The sequence below is a fragment of the Daktulosphaira vitifoliae genome, unplaced genomic scaffold, assembly GCF_025091365.1.
Source record: "Daktulosphaira vitifoliae isolate Bord-2020 unplaced genomic scaffold, ASM2509136v1 Scaffold_1, whole genome shotgun sequence".
Lineage (NCBI taxonomy): Eukaryota > Metazoa > Arthropoda > Insecta > Hemiptera > Phylloxeridae > Daktulosphaira > Daktulosphaira vitifoliae.
Window position 1 is genome coordinate 43,016,937 of NW_026099572.1, and position 23,193 is coordinate 43,040,129.

The 23,193-nt window shown below is 35.6% G+C and overlaps 1 protein-coding gene across 2 annotated transcripts; it reads right to left on the minus strand.

The window, feature by feature from the left end:
- Positions 1 to 3,512: 3,512 nt before the first annotated feature.
- Positions 3,513 to 22,807, minus strand: LOC126896465 (transcription factor Sp9). Of its 2 annotated transcripts, none has more exons than XM_050669266.1 (4): positions 22,618 to 22,807; positions 10,570 to 10,641; positions 5,316 to 5,871; positions 3,513 to 4,971 (listed from the first exon to the last, which is right to left on the minus strand). In XM_050669266.1, exons 1-4 carry the CDS (start codon positions 22,702 to 22,704, stop codon positions 3,908 to 3,910), a joined length of 1,779 nt encoding a protein of 592 aa, XP_050525223.1. In that variant the 5' UTR covers positions 22,705 to 22,807; the 3' UTR covers positions 3,513 to 3,907. The 2 variants fall into 2 exon arrangements, with proteins under 2 accessions (XP_050525223.1, XP_050525224.1); XM_050669267.1 differs by lacking the exon at positions 22,618 to 22,807 and adding an exon at positions 15,235 to 15,673.
- Between the last annotated feature and the right edge of the window lie 386 nt (positions 22,808 to 23,193).

Consider the following 23,193-nt stretch of genomic DNA (forward strand, 5'->3'; position numbering starts at 1 on the left):
ATTCATTAATTTCTTGACTCTTTTTTTCTTTTAAATCGCTATTTTTTTTATTAATATCTATGAACTATTTGAAGTTTAAATCGAGCGAGTCTACAACAGTATTAATATTTTTTTATAATGTACTAGTTTTGAATGATTTTATTTGTAGTATACAGATAGAATACTAGCAATAATATGTAAATCGATATGATAAATAAAAAAAATATTATTGTTGTATTACAAGTGTAATTGATGCTGTTCATTAAAAATATGAAACGAAAATACTAATGCCTACAGCTACGTTTATAATTTATAATATACACTGAACAATCATACTTTATTATCCTCAAACTCTTCGGTAGCTGTACAGGAGTTGGTTCAATATTTTTTAACATAGCTCTCAGCTAAATATATCTTCTCAGTCGCTGGGATTACGCTGTCTTCTTTTTTATTATTATTACTTTTATAGTTAATAAGATTTATGTGAATTAAACTGATGAAACCGAAACTCAAGTGTAAATAAACTGTTAATTACAAGTTCATTAACCATCTAATCAAATTATGCACGTATTTTAATTGATACAGTAAATTAAATAGTAGGCGTATGTAATCACAAGCAAACCAGGCGTTAAAATTTAATCATTTTTACTAATGTGGATTTTAATACTGATTCTTCATAATCGTTGCTGTAATACTATAACTTGTAGGTATTTAATTTTCTTGGACACTATAAATCTATTTTATTCATAAACATAATACCAGCAGTTTAATCAATCATATAAAATATAAATACAAGTTAATTATTTCCAAGAAAAAAATAATATCGGTGTTATTTGGATAGGATTCATTAGTTAGTTCATAATTTCATGGACATAAGTTTTCTCATACAAGTTAAAAATCACTTGATGTCATTGACTTACCAGACAAGTATTTATCAAATTGTAAATGTTATAAAAAAAACGCATAACTTAGTCCATATTTTTTATTAAATATGTCAATCGTGAATTTATTTTTGAAAACAGGTATTGAATCCAATTCAACCATATTAAATTGATAAAATAAACAATAACTGTAATTTTTTAATTTTTATCAATTCATTTTGTGAAAGAATTTGCACCTTCATGTTTTCGTGCGTCTACTTGAGCAGACTTTAATTTAAGTAAAATAAAGCGAAATAAACAATAATGTTAATCTCGTTTGAAGAATTTATACGGTTGTTATTATCCCGTGTATTTATTTTGATGTGGTTATTACTGATGCGGGTAACATGTGTATATTAATAATTTTTAAATGTTCTGTTCAAATTTGTGTAGAAATGGCAAGTAAAAAATATTCAAATTAAATTTTATTGCGGTCTGTCGAAGAATTGGTATCTGTATTATTATCATATATAATATTCATTGTATAGTTTTCAACCTATAATTTTACACACTGGTGGTATTCTCTGAATCAAAGCGAATACCGACCGTGATATACTTCTTAATAAATAATTACACATGCCCATAGTTGTAATTATATTTCCAGAAAGTAAATACATAAATTATGCATATGATATACATATATTTCTCTTTTATTAGGAAAATAAATAATGTATAGGTAAAGAACTTTTAACTTATGTCACGTTATTTATTTTTGCAGACTGCCTGAAAGCATTTTAAAAAAAATTATTTTTAGCACATATGACGTACAATTAAATCGGACACAGAGTGTTAAGTTTCAAGTCGCATGAAAAATGTTATCGCCCATTTATTTAGACTTTGGTTTTCTTTTCCTTATTAAATGGCAATTAGATGATTTTTAAATTTTGTAATACATAAAAAATGTTATTTTCGATGACACGTTTACCACATTGGCATTGAGTTCAATGATAAGATACAACAGTTAAAAAATTGTCTTCGTGTATACTTAGAATTTAATAGTAACGTATTGTAAGGAAATCTTATTAAAGTTATTTCCTATTGTTATATTTTCTATATCCTTTTAATTCGTTACATTTATACACTAATTTGTGTACACTGTGAAACTTGTCAAATACCAACTTGTCATACTGAGTTTATATACACAATTGTTTATAGTTTAATTTAATTGTATTATTATGGAATAAAAAACTTATACCCAACTTCCACCCTGGAGTATCAATGGTTAAGAAAAACTTCCCTTTAGGAAACTCGACCTTAATGGAACTAAAAAGCATAAAAAACTTTTAATTGTATAAATTGAATATTTTATTTACTTTGTACAAGTTTACTTATAAAAAGACGAATAAAGTTTTGCGAATAAAGTCGCTGTTAAACTAATTATTTGAATTCTACTTTATTAGATATTTTAATTGTTCACCGAATAAATTTACATTTGCACAAAATTGGAAAATACATAATGTAATGAATGAGTTGTTAAATACTTCCCATAATCGAGCACCATACAAAAGTAGATTTCAAGTGTCTAATCTAATTTATAAACTGGGGCGATGTGTTATTCAATTTCATTCAATCGTGTTGCCACATATTTTGTATATATTTCAACCAAAATTAATTTACAATATAATTTGTTTGCGTACGAGAATCGCATACGTTGTGGAGTTTTTCACGACACGTCGCCATTTGACGGTAAACATAAACAATAATTGAGGGTACATGACGTTTATTACCTGCGTGACCTCAATAAATAATTAATATTCCTGTCGGTGTTCAGCAAAATCGTTACGTTTCAACGGCAGCTCGAATATGTTATTATTTAATGTCGCGCATTAAAAATGGCATTAGAAAATTGTCAATACTTTTTCATGGACGTTATTAGCGCAATGATATTAGAATACATTTTTTATCGCTGATAAAATTCAATTTTGCACGTGTCGGTAAAGTATACTGAGCATTGTAAAGACTAGTAGTCTCAGAAATCGTCGTGCCGGTTATAAAACGCATCAATTCTTTGAACAGAGAAAAAATAACGAGTTCATCACTTTGATGTTTATTTCGTGGAATAATTAGGTCATTGGATTTTTTTCATCCGGTCTGGAAAAAAAATAAATTACTATAGGAAATGGCGATTTTAATTTGAGCGCAATTTATCATTTGAGTACTGGTAATATCGTTTAGAAAAGGACAATTAAATTTAAAAAAACTGTTTTCACTAGTCAATTATATTCTACGCAGTACTTGTGTTTGAATCAACTCATAGTAGTGCCACTGTGTTTGGCCATCGGTCGTCAAGGTTTTTTGGGAACCCAACGGCCACGAAAAGGCAATAAAATAAATGTACCCGGCCAGGACCACAATGTAATACAACGTCGACGAAATGAAAATAAAAAACTTGTAAGAGAAAAAAATTATAACTAAATTTTTAATTATCATCAATATATTCATCTATATGTATTCATAGACAATAAAATATACAGCGCTTAATATTAGAAACGTCGTCTCTACTATTTACACGGTAATTAACTGTTTTTTAACATGGCATTAATATTATGAATTACATATCGTACAATAAATTACATTTCATATTTACAACAATAATGATTCATAACTATAATATATNTTACATTTCATATTTACAACAATAATGATCCATAACTATAATATATTTGTAATGTTTGTTATTACAGTATTGTAAATGAAAGAACTAAAAATATTAAATAAACTCGAACAATTCAAGCGGCATTAACGGACGCGAACTGTCAATGAATAATTTTTTTTCTAATTTTTAGCACAACACTGTTCAAGATTAACATACTTATAAATAACGATATAATTTAAAAATAATTTACAAGCTATTGAAACACAGTTCTTCCCAATTGTCCAACCGAAATTTCGTTCGAAAATTCGGTGTAATTATTTTTTACTACAGACTAGAAAACTGAGTGCGGCGGCTGCATCAGCATCATGTTGTTGCTGTGATAGTACGAGACGGCCGCCTGCGACGGTGATAGTCATTCTAGTTTCTCCTGGTACATCTTCGGATCTTTGTTCCAACAAAAGTTTTTCTGGTCCTTTTGGTGCTGTTGTTGTTGTTGTTGTTGTTGGACAGGCATGAACGATGACGGAGGGGGAACATGCGAAGACGGCGGTGAAAGGGGCATCACCGAACCGACAGAACTGACAACGGGACTCCAACGGACCAGACCGGCGCCCGATCCGGGCATACCGGCGGGTGGTTTAACGTCGACCATGTCGGCCATGTTGTGTAAAGCCGGTGGCGGCGGCACACCGTGTTGTTGTTGTTGGTGGTGCTGTCCGTGTTGCTGTTGTTGCTGCTGTTGATGTTGGTGATGCGGTGAAGATCCATCAGCCGCACTTTGGCTATTTTCCGAATCCGAACATGACTCACTACTTCCCTTTTTACTTCCGTTGTTACCATTGTGTGTCTTAACGTGCTTGGCCAAATGGTCAGACCGCATGAAGCGCTTGTTGCATACTGGGCACGCAAAACGTTTTTCTCCAGTGTGGGTACGCAAGTGTCGCTGTAGCTCATCCGACCGAGTGAATCGCTTACCGCAGAACAACCAGTTACATACGAACGGCCGTTCACCCGTATGCCAGCGTAAGTGGGCCTTCAAGTGAGACGTCTTTCCATAGACTTTGCCACATCCTGGTATGTGACAACTGTGTACGTTTTTCTTCAAGTGCCCGCCGGCCGGACCGAGTCGTTCGGCTTCTTGGCAATTAGGACAATCACAGGTAGCACGGCCGGTATACCGACGCTGAGTACGCGGTGAAGGCGTTTGTGCTGTTGAGTTGTAAGCTGCCGATACGGCTGCTACGGCAGCTGAGCCGGGCGATGTACCAGATGCTGAAGAAGTGACCGCCGAAGGATGGTGATGATGGCCGAGACCGAAAGATGCTTGAGCACCGGGTAGTATAGACTTGTAAGTGTCTTGTAAAAAGTGTTGGTTGGCCGAGAACAAGTGATGAGCTGTATTGGATGCAGCTAATGAATGGCTTAGCGTAGAGTAGTCCGATTGAGCGGCATAATTAGCCATTTGAGCGTGCATACCTAAATGAACAAAAAAACAAAAATTTTTATTAAAAACTAATGCGCATTACATTATTATTATCTCGATTATTTCGAAATTATTGAATCGTTTATTTTTTAGAATTTTAATTGTGAAAGGAAAAAACCAGTATATTACATATTTGTTACGAAACACCGTGTATTTACGATAATTTCGGCCTTATTTAACCGTTAAAAGTCATTATAAATGTATGGATTATTAATTATAAAAATTTTAAACGGTGTATTAGATAACAGAAATTTATTGTATAATATTTACTCAATCATAATTGGTATAAAAAAAAAACTTTCAAAGAACTATCATAAGTTATTCAAAAGATATTCACCTCCACTCATATCAAGCCATCCGCTTCCGTGTACATCCCACCAAGCAGGATTTACCGATTCGGTCTTGATGGCCGGCGCGTGGTGTCCGGCGGTACTCATGGAGTTGAATGGCCATTCGTATGGATGACGTCCGTACAAAGCACTGTGATTATCGACTTTGCCGAGCAATGGATTCTGATGGTGATGGTGACCGTTGTTATCGGTTAGCGTCTGATGTCCACCTCCAAAGTAGATGTTGCTATGGTGAGTCGGTGGCGGCGGGTATCCCGCGCTAGTCGGTATCGGCGTTGACGGAGCCGACGACGTAGACGTGACTACAGGACGTGGTGATTCGGCTGCACTGGACGCGGGGATTCTTTGCTGGCACTGTTGTTGATGTTGTTGCTGCAGCGGCGAACCAGACATGTCATTGGTCTGTTGCTGTGGACTTTTCTTCCAAGGATAGAATCCTTTGCCGACCGCGGCATCCGCTAGAGGTGGTGGAGATTTGCTTTGCAGTTTGTTGCATTGGGCGGCCAACATGGCCAATGGCGTGTTCCTCAGACCTGGATGTTCCTGAAAAAATGATATTAAGTTGAAAATATTTTACTTTTATAAAACAAACTATACTAAATAATATCAAGTGTTATTGATATGGTGTTAAACTGATATTGGATTAACATAAACCTTTTGTATTCTGCTATTTAATGACTACAATCGCATTGATTGGCTGTAGTAATTCAATTACTAGGACGCGCTTAGATAACAATGATTTGTATTGACAATTATACGTTTTATGTAATTCGACGTGAATATATTATTCGGTGCCTATTACTGATAAACGAGTTATTGTGCGACTTCAATTGACGGCAAATAAATCATACAGCTGAAAACGTTCATTCTAAATACTATCTGTTCATAAAGCAGAAGAATTTACAATCAGAACTGTAAAATGATTACTAAGTTTGAATACATACATGTGATAATTCAACTATAAAATTAATAGTCAAAATGAAATTCGGTGGGAAGCGCTACAAAAACAATCACAAATGTACTGAGCACATGATTCTAACCAATTTTAAAACCGCAAATTTATTGAAATTGCGAGCTGCTGTGCTATTCGACCAGCTGTTACCGCTGTCGGCTATTGGTGTTGACCGGACGCGGTAAAAATGTATAATTCCGGTAAGTTCTATTATTTTAAATTATAACGTAGTGGACATCATGCAACACTGGGCTAGGCTAATTGAAGTTTCCCAGCTGTTTGTCCGCACCAGTGTAACTCAGTGTACGGTAGTACTTGCTAAATAGAACAATTTCCCAAAAACCAATACTTTATTAACTGTTAGAAAGAGTTGAGTGTTCGTGTGGATTATATGGACTTGAATGTAATGCCACGGAGAGCGGTCGAGACGCCCGTCGGCCTTTTTATATTACAACGCGTCGACTACTATTATTATTTTTGGGTACTGTTTTTATGTATAAATTATACTTTTAAATTATCAAAAAAAAAAAACCAACAGCATCCAAATCCGATCTAAATGTTCGATAGCCAATGGCTACAAACCTACTCGACAAACGTACATAATTCGACACGAACACCGACGGGTATTATATTGATACAGTATTTTTAAGTCAAATTGTTATTTTATAATATATTATAACAATAAAGAAGCTCTAGGGAAATTGACTGGAAGATTTTTATCCGACCTACTTAAAAATAGGTACTACCGACATTCGGAGAGCAATCATTAGATTCAATAGTGATTCTCGAAGAACAATAATGTCGATGATTATGTTTAATCTTATGTTAGGTAACCCATTTTAATGGTAAATATTTTAACTAAAACGAGGAACACGAAAAAAATTGATACATCAGGCAAAAAATATATACATAACGGTATGTCATGAATATGAATAAATCCAGTTACACACATCTTAATTACAGAGAACTTCATTGAAATAACATCAAATGAAAAAATTATGTCGAATAAATAAAAAAAAACGGTTTGTAAAAGAGTGTTGTTGTCACCCAGGACTATGGCACAGATGAAAAACATTGTACGCGTGGAAATCTTAATTAAGATTGAGTAGCAGACAGTTTTGTAGTGTTTTCACGGTCGTTAATTTGATTTATTTGACACAACAATTTTGTAGTGATTTTTAATCTTGATGGAACGAGCAAAAAATACAACGCAATAGTGTTTTATTAAAACTTATAAACACGAAGTAAGATGTTATTTCGTAAGAACAAAAAAAAAATCGTAATTTTTAAAATAATCTTGTCGTCGATTTCTATTAAAGTAATAAATAGCGAATAACGGTTGACGTGTTTTTTCAGATTGCCTTTTCGGACTTTTATTTGTTCAAAGCACATGATATTGTAATCATTTGCCACAAAATTATCCACTCGAATAAAGAACGACGGCCATGTTCGTACCCCTTTGGTTGTTTACGGGGCATTACCGTAGTAAGGTCACGCTAACGGCCGGCCACCAAATATTAATAAACATTGTAATATTAAAATTAATACAGTATTTTCTTTTTTAACGATTTCCTAAGATAGAATAATAACAATTTCTCGCGTAGACCTGCACGCTCTTGTGTTGTAAGCCATTGCACACAACTACAGTCGGAATTCTTAACTACTACCTACGTAAAAAAACACATAGCGACTATCCGAAAAAATCAACCGTTATGTACAAGTTCCTAGAACCAATTACATAACGTATAAAGTTGTTGTTGTTTCTACGGGAAGTTTCGAACGCGAACGATCCAACGATAACTCAAAAAAATGGTCTGTGACGATTCAATATCAATCTTATATCATTATGTGTCGGACAAATTGACAACTACTCTGTCAAATCAGATAATCAGAGTACCCGATGTGGTTCAATGGGGTTGGGCACCGTCTCCGTAACCCGAGAACGGACCGGATGTGCGGATGCTGAAAAATAAGTTGTTATAAACGATTATTATTGACAACGGTGGCGGCGGTGCGGAAACGTAAACATTTCAGAAAGAACCACACACCCAACGTATATATTATAATATGTCGCGCATTGTGTCTAAACCGCTCGGCAGCAAAATCCGAGCACAATAGGCCTCTGCAGGGACGACAGCTCCGGTACCGTACGCACTTTATCCGCAGCCCACGTACGCCATTGTGGTTCACCTGTCTGCGAAATGCGTTCCCCGAAACGACAGTGTCCGAAAAGTGCCATTTAATGATAAATAATGTCTCATTGAAAACATACCGTTGTGCCATTAGTCTACACGAAAACGCTTAGATTTAATGGACAGTCACTTGCGCACCTCGCAATATCGTGTGGATTCGACTGCGGAGACCATTGGCGCGGTAACGAATTTTCACTGTAACGATCCATTCACAAGAGTTTTGTATCGGTGTAATTAATTGTTGTGTTTGGAAACGCGAAAACGAGTTATCGTGCATACCAATCCGATTATTTACATACCAAGTTTTTGTAATAGCGACCGCACTGACGACAATTATAACGAACCGCCCGGTACAGGAGAATACATACAACGCCCACGACTCGCACGCCATGTCGGCCGGGTGTTATGGTGATTGTAAACGCCATGGTCGGACGTGTGTCCGTTATCGTCTTGCGCCCGGCGCAAAACACGAAAACTTCTTCGTTACACGATTAATAGTAACACACTTTAAAACGGCGAGTAGGCGATGGAGTTGTTTACATTATTTTAACCAATAAAGAGATCAATGGGATAAGCTGCTGGCCATTGTAGTCGAAACCGTTTCATCGTAACTGACGACGTCATAAAATTAATTATACACACTAGTTTTTTATTTCTATTATATTTTCGTCCGTTCGCATTACGTGTGCGCCCGTTTTAATGACGATGAGTGTGCTGTTTGGACTTGATGTGTAAGGCGACCGTACAACGACGGCAAAAACGTGGCGCGCGGACAGAGCCGAGGAAAAAGTTTCATTGTAGTCAACAAGACGATTTTTTTACCCGGCCTATTGTGAGCACAATAACAAACGAACGATACCGACCGATAAGTAAACGTCGAGCGGGCCGTTATTAATGAAAAAACGTCAAGTTAATGTAACTGTTAACGCGTTTTTCCACACGACTATTGTAATAATGTAATTATTATTGTAATGCCGTTGGCAAATTAATGTGGACGTGACCTAAAAATAATTTTCTCCATTGGAAATTAATTCACCGGCCATGGCGTGCACTTTTTTACCCGGGGTCGCATAATGGAACGGGAAAAATCATATACAAACAGTAAAAAATACATAATAAATGTCGGAAAGGTCGAATAGTACTCGTACACGTTTTTCGGTACACGTGTACTGTTTACACATTATATAATATTATCGCGTGTAATTTCGATTAGTTCGGTAGTTTTATTATTAAATATTAACAGACGACTATTTCATAGACCAAAGACGACTAGGCGTCGTCATGTGTACGAGTCAATGCGACCGCCGAACCAACCGCACGGGGAAATTATTTATACAAAGAGATTTTTTTTTACCGTCAAAACTTTCCACAAGTTTGAGATGCCCATAAAACACTGCGATATCACGGCTCGATGAATATCAGTGTGTTTACGCGATAATTAGTTACTGAGGATAACGTGTGCCCCCTCAGCTAACGCCCAATTCCGCCTCCCGATGCTGAGCCGGCCGACACAGTACCGTACTATTTTTCCTCGATGGGTCTAATTGAAATAGAAGAGACTTTGGGTGTACACGATGATTTTTCAACGTGCTCGCGGACAAATAGATTATTCTTCCATGTAAAATTACGGGCCCGCACTAATACGAGGAGATCCAACGTCCGTTCACGATTCCGTTGATCCTCGTAGGAGTTATTATTATTGTATTTACTCCGAACGGCCTCTTCTTGTTCCATTACGTTGCAGCTCATTCGGTCTATATACACGTCGTATCTGTAATAACCTCGAGGACGGCAGATTAGGTGGCGCCACATGTCAAGTTCAAAAAGATTCGACACTGCCGCCGTCGCCGACGTGATGAAGCAGTTTTTATAATTTTCTACTTTTTTTTTTTTTGTTACCCTCGCCATATATGTATCGGGAGCGCCGCCCGTACTGTCTGTAATACGCGTGTAATGTGCGCAGAGTGTTTTTACTACTCTCATTATACCGGCCCGAGGCGCATCTGTGTGTGATGAGTATACGCGTTTAAAATCCATTTTCTACCGGCAGCCTAATCGAAAAAAACGGCGGCTAAATTAAAAAAAGGAAATACTCACCATTATTTCTTGTTCGGTAGGCCATCCTTCGTTGCATGATTTGCCGGTCAGGGCACTTTGGAAATCCGGGACCTGCGAACACACACAACACGTGCGTTAGTGTACGGTGATAATTATTGTTATTATTTTGAAAAAAATATATGCGCTACACAATGTCGGGGAGGACGTTCCGTCAATGGACTGCGGACGTGCTTTATTATCTGTTCGCTGGCAATTCGCGCGCACTCTCTCATCGTCTCGGCGGAAGGTGATGAATAGGACGACTGTTATCCGTACGCGATTTGTACTCTCCAAGGTCGGCAACGAAATAATCAGTAGAGAAGAAAATATCGAGTTCATTAATATGTCCCCGGGCTTCAATATACATATTTTACACGTGAGTAATTTGACGGCACATCGTCAAAGCTACGGAACGGTGCAGGATACACATACGGCGTCGTAATGGGAGTCGGGCTCGGGCACCGCCTTTAGCTAAAAAACATGTGTGTTTCGGACACAAAACGCATTTACGCATGTCATAAATCCTTTCGTTTGCCATTGCTCTTCGGGCCTCGTGATAAACGAGCTAAGAAAAATAATTATCCGATCACATTGGTCGGCCGCAACACATAAACCCCGACGCGTTTCCGTGTAAGTTTTATTCCGTCACGGTCCGGCAGCCGCCACAGTTACGCCGGTCCTCCAATTTGATCGACACCAACAAAGTTCATCGGCCAAATCGAATAAAACGTTTTTGTTTGTGTGTTTTACTGCCGCCGCGGTTCGTGGAAATAATTCGTTTACGCCGTCGCACCTCCTCCACCAAAATAATTCAATACAAATCGCGGTCTTTGTGCAATTATCGTTACGCGGCACGTCGCCGCCGCCGCCGCTATTCAATCCGCTTTTGCCAATAAATGTCAGAATCGCTCAAAAAAATGCACGTCTGACGTGAGTATTGAACCGAAACGTCCACTTGCAGTGATCCGGGTCGTCTTGGCCGGCATTTGTTATTACGGTCGATCTCAAAAACGTCAGAAATGTCCTACAATTATTTTTTTATATTGTACAACACCATGACGTCTAATGAAATACTGCCGACACCGCAGCAATTATTGCAATCGATCGCGATTGGCGGCGGCAAGCCAAAAGTGCGGACACAAAAAACCAACCCAAACCCGGTCGTTGTATGAATTATTTATTTATGGAAAAAATTATACAAAGGAATTAATACAATAACACTATGTTACGGGCGGTTGGCGGTGGTGGCTGCAATGCCTTCGTGAGAAAAGGTTTTTTATTTTATAATTAGTTCTTCAACGTTTTCAGAGGAGTATACGTAACAACGGATGCCGCTTTAGGACGCGGCTTGCCCAGGTACATATATAGTGAAAAACAATATTACAGTAGCAGCGCGTTAAGTTTTTTTTTAATGGGATGTAACAAGTGCAAATATTCATATATGACGCGGCATTAATATTTATCATTCTCACACGATTGTTGCCCGGAGCCACTTTCTGGAGAGTATTTTATTTTTTCTAATTATTTTTTCACTTATTAAAATATTGGTTTCGATTCCACGGCGGCATTCGGTGTATGACCGGCAGCATTAACCGTATCAATGCATTTTGTCCAAACAGAAAAGTACATTTAAATAAACCGAAAAGGAAAAAAAAACAGAAGCGACTGACGAAAACGTCGGTACGACGGGCGGAACACTCGTTGTAATAAATTGGGTTTGAAATTCAAAGTATTGAGTCTTAATACATTTACTATCGTACCCACTGCGGTTAATTATGTCCCGGGGCCCGATACTTAGACGCGTTATTTAAATATACATTACGATTTTCATGTTTAACATTTTATTATTATCAATGAACTCCTACCGCACATACGCACATCCCGGCGATTATATTCTCCAATCTGTTTATTAAAAACAATTATAATATTCGGGCCTTGGGTATTTTCCCACGGAATGCCCACTAAAACGAGACGTCTCACTGTGGGCAAGGGCACAAATATTAATCCGACTTTTCCAAAACCAACAACGCGTTCATAATTACCGCAGTGAATTCATGACAAACGCCTATTTTCAGTGGTTTTCGATTTTTGCACTTCACCGATCGTCTGCAAATCGGTCGTATAATTGAATTCGACCTAGTTTCCATCTTTTGCGGTTATTGTCATCCGGACGGTTATCATTTGTCCAAAAGACATCACGAACGCACCGGACCGACCGCAATCAAGTGTCAAATGGACGTTTGACGGGTAAAACGTCAACAGAGAATGAAAAGGGGCACATTTCTTCCATCACGAGGAGAATCAAAATCGCGTGCAGCTCCTTCGTGTGTACGCCGTTCCAGTCTTTTATTGACCGCAATTTATTTTGATAGCAGTTGTTCCCAATGTATAAGGCGCACGTTCCATCAACAACAATACCATTTTATATATATTATTATAAGATAATCCGAATATTGTCGGATTCCTAACAAAAATCAAAAGCCTCCGAACAATATATTCCGAGTACTCTGAAATTAGCTGCCCCTTCAAGCACTGAAATCGTGTCGGTAATCAAAGACGTATGAATTAGTTTTAGAGTTGGCTCACCGACATTTGTAAAGTTAGTTAAAAAATATTCGGAAATCATTTTACTTCAATTTAATTCTCGTTTATTATCGACTGAAATTGAAGTATATTATAATAAAAAGGACAATGTCCACTGTTTTTGTAAATCACTATAAATTTGTGTTCGCGACATACGAATCTGCTGGTATAACGTAGTGAATGAGAAGTTCTAATATCATTACAAATACTGCCATACAATTGAGTAATTATTGCAATAATAATTTAAAAAACGACATTTAGTAAATTCGAGACAATCACAGACGTAAATAATCTTTTCCCCGGGCAGTTATTTAAAATAATACTTGTTTCTCGAGACGCGTTATGTTTTCTGGGAACTTAAAGAAGTTAACAGATCCAATTCAATGACGTTTACACGTTACGCGAAGAATACCGGCCGTTATAAAAGAGGTATATATCATTTTGTTTACACCTTTTTCTGCTCTAGACTATATTATGCACAATCGGTTCACAGGACGTTACGATGACGTTATTTGGACCTACCGAGAAAATACCTAGAAACTGAGTTGTTGCGTCCCGGTCATAACGGGGTCGTTTTTGTGAGTTCCATAAAGAAAAAAGGCTATAATTCCGGTCGACGACACCCACTGCTTCCGAACGGGAACCCGTTACCTTTGTATTCGTAGTGTCTATGCTGTTAGCACGTTAACACATAATGTTTTCAAAAGCGTTTTTTTCTCGGTCCACATATACATAAAGACGTTCACTCTAGATTTACGGTCGTTTTATAGTGCAGTAGCGTCGTCATTGGAACCCATATATTCTTTTTTTTTTTGTCCAACGGTTCTCGGACCCTTTCACACGATGACCACGACGTCCACGTTAGGTCGACTGTGCGGTGTAATCTCGAGGAGGGTTAAGACGACACCCGCCGAGGCACCGAATACGATACATCAGCAGGACGCAAATATCGTTTGTGGTATGCACTATGTATTGTTCAGATATGATACACGACTTGCACTCGCGGGTTTCGTCGGGTGTATAAAACACATCATTGATTGCGTATAAAAACCCTTTTTGCGCTTTTTTGCTATTGTAACAACAGTTTACACTAGCGTTCTGAACGAATACAACACGAGTATTTAAATCTGTCCGTAGATCCCAAGATCGGACGTAGCCACCTAAAATGTCCTTTATATTCTGCATCGGATATTCTAGTGGCGGCTATTACAATATTATTGCCATTTGGCGGAGGGATCGTCTGAGAGGTTTCAATTTACCGAGTACGAATATAAACACCCTTATCCGATGGCTTTACTGTAACGTGCAGTAGAGGGTGATCGTCTATCAATAAATAAACCGCTTTCGAACGTGTGACAAAAATCTTGCACAATCAGTGCGCTAACCAACTGCATTGGGTATAAAGACGGCGGCGTCGACTGGCCTCTTTTGCGGACAATAACAGCAATCGCAACACATCGTGTAAATGCCGCGATTATAATTTTTTTTTTTTTCAGAAAAATACAATAACAATTTCTCCAGTCTCGTTTTACGATTCGCACCCCCGCCGGGCTGCCTTTGAACCCGCACCGACCCGGAATACATTAAACGCGTACTCTCGTCTAACGCGTACAGTATCTATACGAAACGCATTACAAGTACGTCATGTCTCCTGACACATATATCATCGACGGACCTATTGTTTTTCCCAGTGATATAATGCGGCACCCGACAGACTCGAGTACCCGACTGGATATAATAACACACACAAAATATGAGTATCGGCTTGTCAATAGCGGTTACTTTTTATTATTTTACAAACAAATCTCAAGTCAAAGTACAATACTAATATTATAAATTATATTTGACATTATATTAATAATATAATTATATGTTTAGAGTACCCGTAAATTTTTCTAAAAATTACACGTGATTCATAAAAATTTGCCACAATAAAAAACGTATTTTACTCGATTGATCCAATGACCAATTACTGTTTCGAACTTCTTTCAAATATGCCCTCAAACCATTCAAGTATTAAACTATATACCTGTTTTTCCAATAGAATTTAATTAACTCTTAGAAATTATTTAAAAAACTTACTACTGAAGTGTTGTACAATGGTCCTCCGGCAACCCGAGAAATTGGATAATCGGCCAACATGTTGTCAGCTTACAAGTGTTGTTCTTTCGGAATAACTTGAATAAACTCAATTTGTTCTTATCAACAGATGCACTGATGTCCAACAATTAACGCAAACGACAATTCGGCGTTGAAAAGATAACTGAATAAATTATAGACGGTAGAGACCATAATAGTGTTCGAATAACTCGGAAGGTGTTTTTTATTAGAAAATATTTTCTAACGAGTACAATAGAAAACGCGTCGGAACGAATTACTGAACACTCTAATGTGATTTTTTCCGAAGTATGGACCGAAGTAGAGCGGGACTGTAGCGACGGTAATGCCAAACCGGGTAATGTGTGTAGACTGGCACCGCGAGAGGAGCACGGGTGGCAGCCTGACCGACGTGCGGGCTACAAGTGGGCGGACTTTGCCGGGGTCCGGACGTCCAATGGACGGACACGCCCATGTTTTGTTGTGTTTGCTCCCCGCCGCCCCAAAAAACCGCAATTAAATAGGGGCGCCCGACCACGCCCGTCACCGTGTCCCCTCTCCAGTTCGAACCGTCTCCTACGGATTGTCGTCGTCACGACCACGAGCGTATCCGACAACGCTGCGGCAAGCGATGGCTCAAAAGTGGCGCCGGTGTCGCCGTAGCCAACAACGACCATCACTACAGCCCAGCAACGGCGATATCCGATCGATATGGCCTCACAAACTTAGCAAGTTCCTTAAAAGATTTCATAATTATTAAACTTTATGACAATGGGTAAAATGAGTTTTTAGCGTACCTACAAAACTACTCAGGTCAAACAAAAAATTAATTGGTGTAATTATTTTAAATTGTTCTTAAATATTTAATTTTAAGTATGTCTTATGAGAAAATGTATAATTCGGAATTATTAGATTTAATTACTGTAAGTTATGAGAAGATTTTTGATACTTCGATCAAATTATTTTAATGTAGTCAAGTTCATAATTATAAACGATAACAATTTCCTGTTATTATTCAACCCAGTAGTAATTACTAAATTCACTAGATTATAAATAAAAATAAAAAAACGTGCTAAAATATAATATTGAGCACATATTACGTATAGATTATATAATTTGAAATAAATCTAATAACCAATTAAAATAAAATAGATCAAGTTTGAGAATTAAATATTATACTTGGAATAAACATTCAGATACTTAAATAATACTTAAGTAAAAGAAGATTTTACTAAAGTCTTCTTTAATAAAATGTTATTTCGTCTTAAAATTTTCGAGACACACATGTGTCATACTATTGTCTAATTTTTTGTGATGACTTTGTGGGTTTAACTGCCAACTATTCAATATGCACAGTACATAATTAACACTTTAAAAGTTCATTTTGTTTATAATTAAACGTTGTGTAGTACAATTTAAGTCTTCTATTAATTCGTAACAACGAATAATTTTTACTACAATATTAATCTGGTATTTCTTCAAAATTTATGAATTTTTACTATTTATGAATTTTATCTGCAGATACATAAAAGAAACTTATGATAGACATTGAAATTACTATGATTTAATCAACTCCTACTGATATTCAGTGATATTCACTGAAGTCAAATACAAATTGTTTAAAGAATAGCTATATTTAATGTACATAATTTGTTTTATGTATAATTTAATGCCTCGGGTATGATGTTGAACACATAATATAAAACAGTTGTATTCCTACAATTGTATTCTATTTCTTAGAAAGAATGTGAATTCAAATTAATTCAAGTGAATGAAGTTTATATAATTATTGATGAAATAGATATAGAATAAAATTTCAATAACAAATGTCAGACTTAAATAGTTTGTAGAACCTACCGAGTATAATTATTGTCATTAATCTAAGGAAAATAATTATATTTTTTGATATTATCGCGTGAAAAATATCGCATTATTTTTATACATGCGGTAAGGTCGTATACTGCAATTACACGACCGCATTGAGCATGAAATATCATTATATAATCTCACTACTAATAGGTTAACGCAATTTTATAAAATACTCATATTATATCCTAAAAACATGTTAAGCTCAATTGCAATACTATTCAAATTAGTAATTTACCATAATTACAAAAAAAATAATAATAATACAATCAAATTCATTATTATCAAATAATTGACTTTACTATAAAACGCTATAGTTAGACTAAAGCAGAGTGTTGAAAAAAATCATTTCTTCTTTGCTAGAGAATTAAAATGTTGCTAATAGTATTTATGTACTAATTTTAATATTGTGAAACATGCAAAGATTATAAACTATTAAATATTAAAAATAGTAAAGTGTAATCATTTTAATACGAAAACCTTTTGGAAAATGAAAAAATTGCTCCACGTGTTATGAATGTAATTTTATGTCTTAAAAATAATTATACACCAATTCAAAACCACATGGAAATTTAATAATGTACAAAATCGTAGATTATAAATCTAAGAACAATTGAGAAGTATTAACAAAAAAAAAACATTTATATAATATTGTATAGGTAATTTTTACAGAGGACACTTCAAAATCCATTAATGATTACTTGGAATTCTTGAAAAAAAAAAACCAACGAGACAAAAATTACAATTATGATGAAGCTGGCGAACTAAAGAAAAAATAAAAACAAAACGAGAATTATTTTTTATTGTGTTATTATAACGACATCTCTCGACTTCGTGTGTGTTTATGAACGTCAAATAATTGAATTTTACAATATTATCCACTGGAGTAGCCAAGACGACCACCAACCAAATTTCTGTTGCAATTTCCGCTACCCCTATATTTAAGGCACATTAAACCGGTTGGTTCTTATTTTTAGTTAATGGGTATATCATCGCCAGGACAATGAAAGGGAATGAAAAAAAAAACTAAAACCACGGCTGCCGACAAGAATTAGAAGAAGAGGAAATCATTTGTCCTCCTTTCATACATACTCGCCTACTACAGGTCGTCTGGGACCAATTTTTCAACTCTCCGGTTAATGACGACCCAAAGGCGCCACAGCGCACACAAGCTCGTTAACCAAACATTAGGCCACTCATGATGCCTCCCCTCATGTTTCCTCCCTCATCTACCACAGAGACATTACGCGTGTAATACACACACAACACATAATACATATACTACGACGTATGGCCGGTGGTAAATACATACGAAGAGGTGTACATTACAAAATGTGCACATAGGTACACGTTGTGGTATATTTAATTTTTGTGAGTTTTTTAATAATGTCGGAGAGCCTCGAGTAAATTAATTTCGTGTAATCAATTTTGTACCTCGGCGGCATATACACAAAACGTGTGTACTTTGTTGGCAATCTAAAAAAAACCAGACCACTAAACGGTGTAATTTTCGGCTTGGTCGTATACGTCCGAGCAGGCGACGCGCCAAAAACGAGACATAGAAAAATTGACCGTCGTTAAAAAACAAAACTAATAGTATATTTACAACAACGTGTAATATATGGACATTGCGTTACAGACAGTCGTTTGGTTTACATAATTAAACACGACGAGATCATATCGTTGAATAGGTCGTGCGACTTTTGACCCTCGAAATGCTTTTTGTTTTCAGAATTACAATGAAAAACGTAAAAATAAAAAAACCTTGTTCGGGTTTTATTGTGAAAATGCTCTGCTAAAAATGTAATAATTTATTGTAGAAAACGCTAGGAATAAAAATACAGGTAAAGTTGTGTGAAAAGAATGTGGCATACCGACTGTTTTTATAAACCTGACTTGTGTGTTAGAGGCTTACGAAATACACTTTACGACGAGTTATTTTTTAATTTTAATTAAAACCTTCGAATAACATGCGAAGATGCTTTAGTTGAACGCTCTGTCAAATTAAATTTTACTATTAAATAAATTAGTGTATAAAATATGTTGGTGCGCCTTGAAATACTTTTTCATAATTAAATCACGATTTTTTGTGGTTTCATGGCGAACCCGAAGAAAAATAATTACTTTATGCGGCTAATAGATGTAAATAACTGTAACACCTTTCGATCGTCGAAATACTCGGCCTATGATGTTCAGTGAAGTTGAAACGCATACAAGTCGAATTTAGTGCGTCATTACATGTTATTTTAGCTCATTGACAACAAAGACTTTTATAAATATTAAAAAATAATAATAATTTCGATTATCATAGGAAATCGCGTGTAATTGTAGCTTTAGGTTAATGCAGTTATATGATACATCTATATTTTTATTTATGTCTGGACATGAGCTCTATACTTAAACAGGTGTTGGCCACTATAGTGAAAGGAAACGGTACTTCCGCGTAATTCGGCTAAAAATTGGCGATAAACATGATAACCACTGGTCGATGGCAGATGATGTTGATGAATGTGTTATTAGCGGTCATGTAAAAAAACAACACGGTACATATGCAATACCGCTGTGGCCAGGGCGGGGTTATATTTAGGTTCTCGTTGACCAGCAGCGTATATTTAAATGGGTGTGGGCTAGCGCTGTTTAGACACATGTAATGATATAGTGTGTATGTGATCAAAAGTGTAATAATAGCAATATTGTTATTATAATACAACATATTAACAAAAATAAGAACGTGCCGCACATGCTCGCCGTGTCGGACTTATAGGCAAATAACAAATTTTATCAGCCACTGTGTTTATTGACTAATTGAAAGAAGGTGTGTAGTATTTTCAAGAGGACACGCGCGTGCCGCCCACGCCGACCGCACTGTGCACGAGGTATCGCCGTACCTCCCTAATATTATGTTAAGAACGCCAACCTTTCGGGTGTGAATCTTGTAACGCGAATGTTAAAAATATAAATAGCTAACACATAATTATATCCGATGTAATTTTGGTCGCTTATGAACTCGACAGTAACGTTGTTTACATTAAATTGTAATAAAACGGTAGAATACGATGCGCTTCGCATGAAACTTTTTGTTCGGATAAAAATCATACCGAATGAAAACGAGCGTTTGGTATCGTTCGATGGTAAAAAATAACAGCACATTACTACTAAGTACACTCTGTTTGGGCGTCCCGCGGCGAAAAAATCATAAACGCCTTTAATTTACAAGTTCGCGTCTTCCAGTACAAAGTATTCACCGTGACATTTAACCGAGTGGTTTTTTTTTTTAGTACGCTGAGTTGATGTTATAAAAAAACGTTATTTGGTGCGCGCGTAATTGAAATGTTTTTTCATAGGATACGTCATAACATTGTACGGAATTATCAAACGGAAACGGATAGTGTAATATTATACACATAATGACTTTACCGTGTAAACTTTGAATAGTCATTGGCGTACGAGTGTTTAAGCATTAAAGACTTTAGAGGCCCGCTGGTTATATATAATTATTTCTATAATGTGGTGTCAAAATATCACTTATTCGTTTTTACATTGTAGTCTAAACAGCCCTTACCAACACTAGTAACGCGTACAAAATAGAAAATGAAAAAACCATATACAATGTTTCATGATACTCGTGTGTTTACTTGAAATAGTTTTGAACAGGGACGCCCGCAGAAAAATTTCCGAGGAGGTGCAAAAAATAATATTAATAGTTTAATCCATTCCTCATACCCTTTGGGTTAGAAAGATTTGACCCTCTCTCGAAATTCATAACACAACAACCTAATTTTTTACTGAAAATGGTACTTAAGAATGAAAAAAATATATTAAAAATTTCTATTTGAATTTAAATTGTCAAGAAAAATGTTATATACATAGCATTTCCTTTTCTAGAAAATTAATAACTATATTATTAATATTATTACCTATTTGTAATTGATCTAGAAATAAACAGATAATACATTTCACTTCTATCATGAACCGTATAAGGACAATTTGTCTCCCAAATAACGCTTTTAATTTTTGGAATTCGGTTAATAACAGTTGCCCAGAATATATTTCACACTGACATAAACTCAAATTCAAATTAAAAGATTTGGCAACAAGGATTGTATGTATCCCGGGGGGTGCAATGCCACCACCTGACTTCCCCTATACCTATAGGCGTCTCTGATTTTGGATTTTTTCAAGAAATTACTTTATAATAGTCTCGTTTACAAGTCGTGAAAATAGAAGTTGTCGAAAATAGATTGTAATAAATAACATAATGTGATTTCTGCCGTTAATATATCATCGACCGGTGCACTTTCAGATGATTTACATCGGCCTGTCGAAACTTGAGGGGTACGTGAACATTTTTGAGGGGGTGAGGCCACCGGCGGCGTCGGCGTTTTTAGAGGCCGGGGAGGGGGTTAATGAGTTGGTGTCATAAATTTCACCGGCATAAACGGCACCGCGACTGATTTCAGTTTTATGAGCCCATAAAAAATAATTTAATGTGCTCGTTTAGTACACGCATAAACTGTATCTGGCGTATCCACACACACACACCTACAAATACATCACAAACGGCAAACTGTAACGCTTCAATGATTATCTGCGCAAATACAGAGATAATAACAACATTGGTCACAGGAAATCTATTTATTGAATTTTTCTAAAAAAATATGAAACCCTATGAGAACTTTTTGACTTTGTGAGGAATTAAATATCAGCTCATACATTGCGCTAAGATTTTTGATGTTTGGATCGCTATCAGATAATTATTTTTTAATTTGCTGTTTAAGTTCAAACATTTTAAATAGAACTACATAGTATACATTATTAATATAATTTTATTACACCAAAGAAAACATGCTATTATTTTTTTAAATATACCTAAAAAAAAAATTTTAAAACTAAGTTTTGTAATAAATGAGCAGATTGTAGAGACATTTTATTTTATTGTTATAAAATCAATTTTTAGATTATACCTCAGAAATAAATTGTAAAACTTTAGTTATGTTGAATTTAGGGATTAGTTATTTTATTTCACTTAGAGTTCAACATTCTTTTTTTAGCGTACGCAAATATTAAAAAAAAAAAATTATTTATAAAACATTGTTCTAAAATTTAAAAAGCTTAGGGTTGTAAGAAATATTAATTTTATTTTGAGTAAACACATTAAGTATGCATACTATTAAAAAAACTATTTCCGTAAATAGTTATAGTAGCTATTATAAACACCATTGCTCGCTTCAAGTAATTTGTTTTTTAATTTTGACTATAACCGCCATTTCCTTTACTAAGTTAAAAACAACACTGCACCTACCAAAATGAATTTAAGAGTTTTTATTCATATTTATGATCCCTAACCCATAACGGTCGTCGGACCGTAAATTTTCCAATATTCAAATTTAACCTTTTTCTTCGAAAACGTGATGATAGTAATAAGTTGATTAAACGTTAAGTTATGGATTTAGTTTTTGAAAATTGGTTTGATTTTAAATATTTTAAAAAGTTTAGACTTACTCTTTCGTAACATATTGCGTTGCAGCTGTTATCAACACCAAAATGATGATAATTATTGTATGGATAAGACATATCTAATGTAGTCATTTCGACAATTTTAAAAAGGATATCCTCCGCTCGAAAACAAAACACTAACTAAATATTAATCGATTTACTAAATTATTTAATATGTGTACTAGTCGAGATTCGATACGATACTGGTGCATACATCGTGTTGACTAATAAAAACAATTCTTATAAAAAAATAAATATAAATAATGTACACCTATCTCCCCATACTCGGGTTAAAAAAACGTAAGACCGTCCAAACGAGTCTTGCCGTTTCATTGGCTCAACGATAATTAGTCATTTACTACACCCACACTAACCTGTACTTTGATTAGTCCTATACAAGCCGTCGTTCCACGCACCTTTTAAAAAAATAATTAATTAATATCTGAGGGAAAAACAAAAGCAAAATTGACTCGATACTTACGGGTTCATTACAATTACTATTAAATCGATCTTGATTATAAACGGTCTTGTAGAATAAAAATCCTTTTATAATACACCGCTTTATAAGCATAATCCTATAAT